The sequence below is a fragment of the Phacochoerus africanus genome, unplaced genomic scaffold (assembly GCF_016906955.1).
Source record: "Phacochoerus africanus isolate WHEZ1 unplaced genomic scaffold, ROS_Pafr_v1 Scaffold_32, whole genome shotgun sequence".
In the NCBI taxonomy this organism is placed as follows: Eukaryota; Metazoa; Chordata; class Mammalia; order Artiodactyla; family Suidae; genus Phacochoerus; species Phacochoerus africanus.
In genome coordinates, this window is record NW_025927403.1 from 96,969 (window position 1) to 108,921 (window position 11,953).

General features: G+C 35.0%; 1 protein-coding gene across 1 annotated transcript; it reads right to left on the reverse strand.

Moving 5' to 3' along the window:
- Positions 1-734: 734 nt before the first annotated feature.
- On the reverse strand, positions 735-1,601 carry LOC125119284 (olfactory receptor 5K1-like). Its single transcript, XM_047766122.1, has one exon. The coding sequence runs from the start codon at positions 1,599-1,601 to the stop codon at positions 735-737; it is 867 nt and encodes a 288-aa protein (XP_047622078.1).
- Positions 1,602-11,953: the final 10,352 nt, after the last annotated feature.

Below are 11,953 nucleotides of genomic sequence, written 5' to 3' on the forward strand. Positions count from 1 at the left end.
AGGATCAATAAATATGTTTTGTTTAGGTCTTTCAATTTTTGCTATTTTCTACCTCATTAATGCTTGAACAGCACCACCAGCTCTTTGTGAATCCTATTCATGTGTCAATACTTTATATTGGACTCAATCCAGGTTCATGGTATTCCTAATGACAAGATATGCATGTAATACTATCACAGGGAAAAAAAAACCCTCTTTTAAAAAATAGCTATGTTCATAAATTACAGTGTCATACAAAATGGACAATGACTCAAACTCTATGAAAATTTAACATGCATACAGGTATCTGTACAAATAGCATCATTTTCAATCACAGATTGATAAATCACTAATGTATTCACATATTCTCTTCAGGAGAACTTGAGAGAAAATGGGCTAATGTAAATAGGAAAACATGCTTGATTAGAGAATGCATGCTCTGCTTGACTTTATAGTCAAATGCAATCTCTCGAACAAACTCAAAAACAAGAACCAAATTTAAACATAGAGCATACTCTTGTCACACACTGTTGATTAAGAAGGGATTAATTTAAGAACTTGGAATATTGCTGAGTTTGTGTGATTATGCCTTGAGATTCCAGAATATGGCCAATAGTATTAAATGGAGGTAATCTCCTATGTAGTGAATTCTACTCAAAGCATTTGTTCAGTCCATATGGGTGTTTGTTTCAGATTGTTATGATATCTTCCTAATATTTTTTCATGACATTTATTACTTCTTTATTTTTGAGACTTTAAATGTAAGGATTTACTAAGGGAATAACTAGAGTATAAAAAATAGCCAGGGGTAAATCTTTGTCTTCTTCGTTAACTGAATTTGGTCGAATGCACATGAAGAGAAGAGATCCATAGAATATTGAGACAGAGAGAAAGTGGGATGCACAAGTAGATAAGGCTTTGCCTCTTCCCTTGTTGGATTTCATTGTGAAAATTGTGAAGAGGATGAAAAGGTAAGAGATTATTACTATTGTAATAGTCAAGGTTTGAATTGACCCAGAAAAGATAAATATCAATTCATTGAGATAAGGGTCAACACAGGAGAGTCTGTATAATGGAAGAACATCACAAAAGAAGTGGTTGATTTGATGAGACCTACAGAAAGTTAACCTAAACAGAAATCCGACATGAATCATGGAGTGCAGGTTACCAGCTATGAAGGCTCCTGTGGTCATCTTAATACAGAGTTTCTTTGACATCAAGGTGTGGTATAGCAGTGGGTTGCAGATGGCCACATAGCAATCACAGGCCATTGCTGCCAAGAGAAAACAGTCTGCAGTTTCAGCTAGGCAGAGGAAATACCACTGTGCCATGCATTCGTAGAGGGAAATTAGTCCATTCTTAGAGAAGAAATTCTCTAGCATCTTTGGGGTAATGGCACAGGAACAACAGGAATCCATCAGAGCGAGGTTGCCCAGAAAGATGTACATTGGGGTGTGAAGACGACGCTCTGTAAATATCACTGCCACCAGACCAAGGTTTCCCGCCATGGTGATCAGACAGATGGTAAGGAACACCAGAAAGAGGATGGTCCTCAGCTCTGGGAGATCTTTAAATCCTGTGAGCACAAACTCTATTGTCAAGGATTGGTTATCCCCAGTCATGTCTACATTCATTGTCTGTTGAGACAGGAATTATGGTTATACAAGGTGGGCAGGGAGGTTGTGCTTGGTGGATACAAACTGTAACACTTGGAATGTTGGGAACAGGGTCCTATTTTATAGCACAGGGAACTGTATAACTGGGTGACCTTACTATGCAAAAGAATTTGAAGAAACATTGTACACCAACTATACTTTAATGAAAAAAAAATGATTTTAATTTGAATATATATAACTTTCCTGTTAAGGTTTTCTTTTTATACCAAGGCTTAAAGTTCTTCTTCAAGCTTCTGCTGTCTTGTGATACAAGCACACAGTCTTCTTGGGGACATTTGTTAGCCTAACATGTCAGTTCCTATGACTTCAACTCTGAAACTCAAAATTCACGAGTGTTTTGATAATTACAGGAGCAGAGGTCAGAGTTACAAATGTTTATCTTTATGAATTTATGCAAGTATAATGTATAATGTTAGGTAATGATATTTTCTTCACTGTGCCTACCAAATTTCAGTTTTAATTTTTATATTAGAGATCCTTGAATGGCATTTAACATCACTTTTTCTATATGTATACATTTGCATTGAGCAAAAATATTTCCATATACTCCCCAAGTGGGGGAAATATTTTAATATCATCCTACAATAGATATGTTAAACTATATTTTTAGAATTGCTAGAAGATTACTAGGGATTAATGAGAGTAATGTTTCTTCAGTTTTGAGGAAAGTCAACTCACATAGCTAAAGAATAAAAATATGCATTGATGCCCACCTCTTTATCCCTTTCCTAATGTCATACCCATTTACAGAAACATTGACTCTCCACATGCCATTATTCCTATTGAATTTTGCCCAGAGAGCTACGCCTTTTTTTCTCTTTATCTAAAGCATAGGTTATATATAATCATACTTAATAAAGCTAACTAAATGCTTCAAGCCATACTAATTTCCACTTTCTAGACTCTCTCGCACATCTCCTATACCCAATACAAACTATGATGGCTTATGTCTAATCTGCATTACATTTTGTCTGTAGGTGCACACATTTTCCTGACTGTGTGTAGGCATTTTTGAGTTTAGGTGTAACTCATACAGCTGTACAGTGCTCTGGGGTTAAGCAGTATTGATTTCAGGCCTACTTCCATCTCAGTGACATGGGATGGGTGAACTTGTGTTCAGGGTCCTACTAATGATCCTTAATGACTTTTTTGGTTGTCCTTCCAGTGATCCTAAGTGACCACTTCCACAAAATGAATCTGTTAATTTTTTAATTTTGTTTTAATTTTTAATAACAATTTTTATTTTTTCCATTATAGCTGTTTGGCAGTGTTCTGTCAATTTTCTACTATATAGCAAAGTGACCCAGTCACACATACCTGCATACATTATTATTTCTTACATTATCATGCTCCATTATATGTGAGCACATACATTTCCCAGTGCTATACAGCAGGATCTTATTGCTTACCAATGCCAAAGGAAATGGTTTGCATCTTTTAACCCCAAATTTCCAGGGACTCTATTAATTTTGAAGGAGATTCTGCAAAGAGAATTATTAAAAACTTGTCATTAAAAATAATATTAATATGCAAAATAGGTAAAAACGCATACAACTCAAATTTAAAAAAGGAACTAAAAAGTTATCTTTCTTTCTTCTCTCTTTCTTTTCTTCTCTCTTTTCTTTCTTTCTTTCTTTTTTTTTCTTTCTTTCTTTCTAGTGGTTAGCAAATTTTATTTTATTTTATTTTATTTTATTATTTTATTTTTTGGTCCTTGTCTTTCTTTTTAGGGCTACACCTGTGGCATATGGAGATTCTCAGGTTAGGGGTCGAATTGAAGCTACAGCTGCTGGCCTACACCACAGCCACAGCAATGCAGGATATGAGCTGTGTCTGTGACCTACACCACAGCTCACAGCAATGCTGGATCCTTAACCCACTGAGTGAGGCCAGGGATCGAACCCACAACCTCATGGTTACTAGTCGGGTTCGTTAACCACTGAGCCACGATGGGAACTCCTATAAAGTTATTTTTAGAAAAGACATCCAGATGACCAAGAAGCACATGAAAAGATATTCAACACCAATGAACACTAGCAAAATGGAAGTCAAAATCATTAGGTATCACCTCACACAGGTCAGAATGCCTGTCATCAAGAAGACAAGAGAAAACATGTACTACCTAGAATGTGGAGCATACAGAATGTAGAGAAAACTCTTGTTGGGAATGCAAATTGCTTCAGCCACTAGGGATGCCAATATTGATTTTCCTCAAATAATTAAAAATAGAAATATCATGCAATCCTGCAATTCCACTTCTGTGCATATAATAAAAGGAAATGAAAACAAATTATCCAAGAGAGAGATGCATTCCTGTAATAGCAGCATTATGTACGGTACCCAAGACATAGAAATACCAATGTGCTACCAAAGGCTGAATGGATAAAAGTGGAAGAAAGAAGTGTATCTTATTTGCAACAACATGGGGATATCATGCTGGGATAAGTCAGAGGTAGACAAAAACTGTGTATCTGAACAAGCCAAACTCATAAAATAGGTTAAATAGTGGTTGCCAGGGGCTCTGGGTTTGGGTAAATAGGAGAGATAGTGTTTATGAGTACAAGCTTGAGTCTAATAGAGAAACAAGTCAGGAAGATCTAGTGAACACTATGGTGAATATATTAGTATAATCATCAAAACTGTTCAGAGACTAGATCTCAATTATTGCCACCATCAGAAAGAAACGGCAATTACATGGCTTGATAGAGTGCTAAGTAATGCTGCAATTGGCAATCATATAATTATTTAACACTGTATCAAATTGACATGGTATAAACTTTAAACTTATGCAATGTTATATGTCAAGTATATATCAGTAAAGTGTGTATCATAAAAATTTAGGTATCTCATATGAGTTGACTGATTATTATATTTTTCTAAGAAAATTATGTAAGAATTTTCTTAGTATAACACAGTAGATTAAAGCTAATAAGAGTAAGTTTATAATTACAATTAATTTTTCTAACATAGAAAAAGAGAAAACCCCCTAAGTCCTAATACATTTTTGAAAACAAGTTTTAATTTTCTTTAAGTGGTTATCTTCTATCTTTATTTAGTGATCTCCTGGGAATATTTTGTGATTTGTCTAATCATAGGAATTCCAATATTGAATGTTTTATTTTTTCATAACCAAATTTTATTTATATATTTATTTATTTATGCAAGAAATATATTTATTAAGGTTGGATGTTTGCGAGAGATGCAAGTGGACAGGCAAAGAGGCTCTGCTCCCAGGATTACAAGGACTACAATTTTATTTTTATTTTTTTATATTTTATTTATATATTTTTTTCTACTGTACAGCATGGTAACCAAGTTTCACTTAGAGGTATACATTATTTTTTCTCACATTACATGTTCCATCATAAGTGACTCGAGGGAGTTCCCAGTGCTACACAGCAGGATCCCATTGCTAATCCATCCTGAAGGCATCACTCTGCGTCTATTTACTCCAAGCTCCCAATACTTCCCACTCCCTCCCCTCCTCTCTTGGCAACCACAAGTCTATTCTCCAAGCCCCTGATTTTCTTTTCTGTGGAATGCTTCCTTTATGACATATATTAGATTCCAGATATAAGTGATATCATATGGCATTTGTCTTTCTCTTTCTGACTTACTTCACTCAGTATGAGAATCTGGAATTCCATCCATATTGCTGCAAATGGCATTATTTTGTTCTTTTTGTGGCTGAGTAGTTTTCCACTGGGTATATATACCACATCTTCCTAATCCAGTCATCTGTTTATGGACATTTGGGTTGTTTCCATGTCTTGGCTCTTGTGAATAGAGTGGCAATGAGCATGCGGGTGCATGTGTCTTTTTCAAGGAAAGTTTTGTCTTGATATATGTCCAAGAGTGGGACTACTGGGTCATATGGTAGTTCTGTGTATAGATTTCTAAGGTACCTCCATACTGTTCTACATAGTGGCTGTACCAGTTTACATTCCCACCAACTGTGCAATGGGGTTCCCTTTTCTCCACACCCCCTCCAGCATCTGTTATTTGTGGACTTATTAATGACGGCCATTCTGACTGGTGTGAGGTGGTATCTCATGGCAGTTTTGATTTGCATTTCTGTAATAATCAGGGATGTTGAGCATTTTTTCATGTGTTGTTGGCCATCTGTATACTTTCCTTGGAGAAATGTCTATTCAGGTCTTTTGCCTATTTTTCAACTACGTTGTTGGCGTTTTTGCTGTTGAGTTATGTAAGTTGTTTGTATATTTTGCAGATTAAGCCCTTGTCAGTTGCATCATTTGAAACTATTTTCTCCCATTCTGTAAGTTGTCTTTTTTTTTTCTTTTTGGTTTCCTTTGCTGTGTAAAAGCTTGTTAGTTTGTTTAGGTCCCACTGGTTTGTTTGTTTTAATATATATATATACACACACACACACACACACACATTGCTTTTATTCTTGTTTTGGGAGACTGACCTGAGAAAACATTTGAAAGGTTGATGTCAGAGAATGTTTTGCCTATGTTCTTTCCTAGGAGTTAGATGGTGTTTTGTCTTATATTTAAGTCTTTCAGCCATTTTGTGTTTATTTTGGTGCATGGTGTGAGGGTGTGTTCTAGTTTCATTGCTTTGCATGCAGCTGTCCAGGTTTCCCAGCAATGCTTGCTGAAAAGACTTTTTCCAATTTTATGTTCTTGCCTCCTTTGTCAAAGATTAATTGACCGTAGGTGTCAGAGTTTATTTCTGGGTTCTCTATTCTGTTCCATTGGTCTGTCTGTCTGTTTTGATAACAGTACCACACTGTTTTGATGACTGTGGTTTGTAATAGTGCCTGAAGTCTGGGAGAGTTATGCCTCCTGCTTGGTTATTGTTCCTCAGGATTCCTTTGGCGATTCTGGGTCTTTTGTGTTTCCATATAAATTTTTGGATTGTTTGTTCTAGTTCTGTGGAAAACATCATTGGTAATTTGATAGGGATTGAATTGAAACTGTAGATTGCTTTGGGTAGTATGGCCATTTTTACAATATTAATTTTTACAACCCAGGAGCATGGAATATCTTTCCTTTTCTTTACGTATTCTTTAACTTCCTTGATTAATGTTTTATAGTTCTTGGCATAAGTCCTTTACCTCCTTGGTCAGGTGTATTCCCAGGTATTTGATTTTTTGAGGTGCAAATTTAAAAGGTATTGTATTTTTGTATTCCTTTTCTAATATTTCATTTTTAGTGTATGGACATGTGACTGATTTCTGAATGTTAATCTTACATCCTGCTGCTTCGATCAGTTCAAGTATTTTTTGAGTTGAGTCCTTAGGATTTTCTATATATTGTATCATGTCATCTGAATAAAGTGACAGTGTTAGCTCTTCTTTTCCTAATTGGATTCCTTAAATTTCTTTTGTTGGTCTGATTGCTGTGGCTAGGACTTCCAGTAGTGTATTGAATAACAGTGGTGAGAATGGGCATTCTTGTCTTGTTCCAGATTTTGGTTGGAAAGCTTTCAGCTTTTCTACATTGAATAGTATATTTGTTGTGGGTTTGGTTTGTCATAATTGGATTTGATTATGTTAAGGAATGTTCCCTCTATACCCACTTTGGTAAGGGTTTTTAATGTGAAGAGATGTTGAACTTTGTCAAATGCTTTTTATGCATCTATTAAGATGACCATGTGGGTTTTTGAATTTTCTTTTCTTAATGTGGTGTATGACATTGATTGATTTACATACGTTGAACCATCCTTGTGTACCTGGGATGAATCCTACCTGGTCGTGGTATACTCTCGGATTCTGTTCGCTAAAATTTTGTTGAGAATTTTTGTGTCTACATTCATCAAAGATACTGGCCCATGGTTTTCTTTTTTGATGGTATCTTTGTCTGGTTTTGGAATTAGGGTGATGGTGGCAACATAGAATGTCTTTGGGAGTTTCCTTATTCTTCAACATTTTGAAAAAGTTTAAGGAGAATGGGTTTAAGTACCTCTTTGTATGTTTGGAAGAATTGACCTGTGAAGCCATCAGAGATTATTCTTATGACATATTTAATGTCATTTATAAAGATATATCTGTTCAGTTGATCTGTTTCTTCTTGATTCAGTTTTGACAGGCTGTAAGTCTCTAGAAAATTGTCTACTTCTTCTAGGTTGTCGAATTTGGTGGCATAAAATTGTTGATAGTGTTTTTTTTTTCTGCATTATCCATTTTGACTTCTTTTTAAATACTTCTTTTGTTTTTTGGGGGGTTTTATTTCTCTCCTCTTCTTGGTGAGTCTAGCCAGAGTTTTGTCAATTTTGTTTACCTTTTCAAAGAACCAGCTCTTGGTTTGATTGATTTTGTCTATTGTTTTTTTTGAATATCTATTTTATTGATTTCCTCTTTAATCTTTATGATTTCCTTTCTTCTGCTGACTTTGGGTTTTTTTGTTATTCTTTTTCTATTTCATTTAGGTGGTGGGTTAAGTTGTCAATTTGAGATTTTTGTTCTTTTTTGAGGAAGCCCTCTGAGCACTGCTTTTGCACCATCCCATAGATTTTGAGTAGTGTGTTTTCATTATCATTTGTCTCAAGGTATTTTTTTAATTTCCTTCTTGATTTGCTCATTGACCCATTGGTTTTTTAGTAGCATGTTGTTTAGTCTCCATGTAGTTTGTTTTTCTCATTTCTTTTCCTGTGGTTGATTTCTAGTTTCATGCCATTGTGCTCAGAGAAGATACCTGAAATAATTTCTATCCTCTTAAATTTATTGAGATTAGCTTTGTGTCCCAATATGTGATCAATTCATGAGAATGTTCCATGTGCACTTGAGAAGAATGTTTATTCTGATTTTTTTTTGCATGTAATGTCCTTAAGATGTCAATTAAGTCTAACTTTTCTATTGTTTCCTTTAGGCTATAGGATGCTTTATTGATTTTCTGTCTAGAGGATCTGTCCTTTGATGAGATTGTGGGTGTTAGAGTCTCCTACTATAATTGTTTTCCTATCAATTTCTCCAGATAAAGGGGTTTAATAAAAGAATCACTAAAGTATATTAAACAAAAACAGGTATATCTTTGTTTTCTTCTTTAACTGAATTTGGTCAAATGTATATGAAGAGAAGAGATCCATAGAATATTGAGGCAGAAAGTGGGATACATAAAAAGTAAGGCTTTGCCTCTGCCCTTGTTGGATTTCATTGTGAAAATTAAAAGAAGAGTGAAAATGCAAGATATTATTACTATGGTAATAGTGAAGATTAAAATTTTAATAATGAAGATACAGAGTTCCCTTCATGACTCAGTGGTTAAGGAATCTGACTAGGAACCAAGAGGTTGTGGATTCAATCCCTGGCCTTGCTCAGTGGGTTCAGGATCTGGCATTGCCATGAGCTGCGGTGTAGGTTGCAAATGAGGCTTGGACCTGTTGTTGCTGTGGCTCTGGCATAGGCTGGCGGCTTTAGCTCTGATTAGACCCCTAGCCTGGGATCCTCCATATGCTGTGGTTGCAGCCCTAAAAAAAGACAAATAAAATAAAATAAAATAGAATAAAATTTTAGTAGTGAAGATAAATACCATCAATTCATTGATATAAAGGTCAACAAAGGAGGAGAAAAGAATCTGCAGCTTCAGCTAGGTAGAGAGAATAAATTTGTGCCATGCATTCATATTGGGAAATTATTCTGTTCTTAGAGAAGAAATTCTCAAGCATCTTGGGGGTAATGGAAGAGGAACAAGAATCCATCAGAGGGAGGTTACCCAGAAAGATGTACATTGGTGTGTGAAGACAACACTTTATAAATATCAATGCCACCAGAGCAATGTTTCCCACTATGGTGATCAGATAGATGGTAAGGAACACTAGAAACAGAAGAGTCTTCATCTCAGATGATCTGTAAATCATGTGAGGATAAACTCCATTGTCAAGTTTTGGTTATACCAAGTCATGTCTTCCTTGTTGAGACAGGAACTATGGAGATTAAGATTCTAATTTAGGGAGTTCCCAGCCTGATGCTGTGGTTAACGAATCTGACTGGGAACCATGAGGTTGCAGGTTCGATCCCTGGCCTTGCTCAGTGGATTAAGGATCTGGTGTTGCCATGAGCTGTGGTGTAGGCTGCAGATGTGCTTGGATCTCGTGTTGCTATGGCTCTGGTGTAGGCTGACATCTACAGCTCCAATTAGACCCTTAGCATGGGAACCTCCATATGCCATGGGAGCGGCCCTAGGAAAGACAAAAAGACAGAAAAAAAAGACTTTAATTTAGAATATATATAGCTTTCCTGTTAACATTTTCTTTTCACAACAAAGTGTGAGTTTTTCTTTAAGCTCCTCCTAACATCCTGTGATACAAGCACACAGACTTCTAGGGGACATTCATTCCCATAACATGTCAGTTCCTATGACCTCAAATCTGAAACTCAAAATTCCCTAAGACTGTTTTTGATAATTACAGAGTGGATGCTTACATTGGCAAGGATTTGTCTTCATGAATATGCAATTAGAATTTATAAATCTAGGAACTCATATTTGCTTCATTGTGCTAATATAATTTTAGTTTCAATTTTTATATTAGAGATCCTTAAGTGAATTTAAAATCACATATATGTACATATACGTATATATAGGTTTAATTTTTTTCATTGATCAGAATCTTTTTATATATATCTCCCAACAGTGTAAATGTTTTAAAATATCATACAATAGATATGTTTATATGTTAAGAATTCTTTGATGATTCCTATAGATTAATGAGAGTACTGTTCGATTTTAGAGAAAATAAACTCAGAGAACTAAGGAATAAAATATTCATTTGATTATCACCTTTTTATGTCATATGCATTTGCATAAACATTGACTCTCTTCATGCCATTATTCTTGTTGAATTTTGCCAAAATATATTGAACATTTCTGCCTTTTCCTAAAGCATAGTTTATATATAATGCTACTCAGTAAAGCTAAATAAATGCCCTGGTCATATTAATTTCCACTTTATAGACTCTCCAGCATGTCTTACATATCCAACACAATCTACCATGGATTATATCTAATCTACACTGAGTTTTGTTCGTTTGTGCAAACAATTTCCTTGTTGTATAGTAAAAATTTTATGGTTAGCTATAACTCATACTTCTTATAACAGCTGTACAGTGGTATGGGGAAAAAATAATATTGATTCAAGTCCAGCTCCATCCCAGTGACTTGGGATGGGTGAACGTGTTTTCAGGGTCCTACCAATGATCCTTAATGACTTCTTTGGTGGTCCTTACAGTGATGCTTAGTGACCACTTACATAAATTGAGTCTGTTAATCTGAAGAAGATTTTACAAAGAGAATTATCAAAACTCATAATTTTCAAAAATTAAGGTTAATACCCAAAATACGTAAGTATTCAAACAACTGAATGAGTTACCATGAGCTATGGGGGAAGTCATATATGTGGCTTGGATCCTATGTTGCTATGGCTGTGTCATAGGCCAGCAAATGAAGCTCTGATTGGATCCCTAGCCTGGGAACATCCATACGCCACATGTGTGGCCCTAAAAAGATAAAACAAAAAAATTATACTGGAACCAGTTCAGGTATAGTTCTATTCTTAATAACAAGCAGGACAAATAAAAATATCATAGAGAAAAAGCTTTATTTAAGTATATGTTCAGGAATTGCACCATCATATATGGTGGTCAAGCATTCGAACTACATGAAAATATCAAATCCATAGTGATGTCAATATAAGTAGCATCATCTTCAATAGAGATTTATGTGCCACGAATGTTCAGATAATGCGACTTAGAGAACTTGAGAGAAAATTCACTAATTCTAAAGAGGAAAATGTTCTTGATTATGGAATATATATTCTCTGTGATTTCATATTGAAACAATCTGTAACAATTAAAAATTGAGAATCAAATTGAAGTATATAGTTTAATTTTGTCAGATGGTGTTGCTGAAGCAGATTTGGGATATGAGGAATTTGTAAGATTACGCCTTGGGATTCCAGAAATTATGCAAAAATATTAAATGGAGGTGACCTTTATATGTAATGATTTTAATTCCTTGCATTTGTGGAATTTGTTGAAAATTGCAACGTACTATACTCTGAAACATAGTAATGAAGTGTAACTAATTACACCCTGACACAACTGTGACCTGAAGGGTAATTTTTTAGCCCACTCCTGATGAAACCTAGCAGCTTATATTTTGGAATATCATTTACATTTGGTTATTTGATTGACACACCATCATGTTTTAGTAATTTAATGTTATATATGAAACACCCATTTTCTACCTTCCCAGTACTGTTGATTTGGAAAAAAAGTTTAATCAGATTCAAATCAGTTATTCATATGGAATAGCATTTGTTTCATAATGTTATGA

What these genes read in the sequence shown, in the direction of transcription:
- LOC125119284 (XM_047766122.1), bottom strand. Translation starts at nt 1,601, where the DNA reads ATGACTGGGGATAACCAATCCTTGACAATAGAGTTTGTGCTCACAGGA.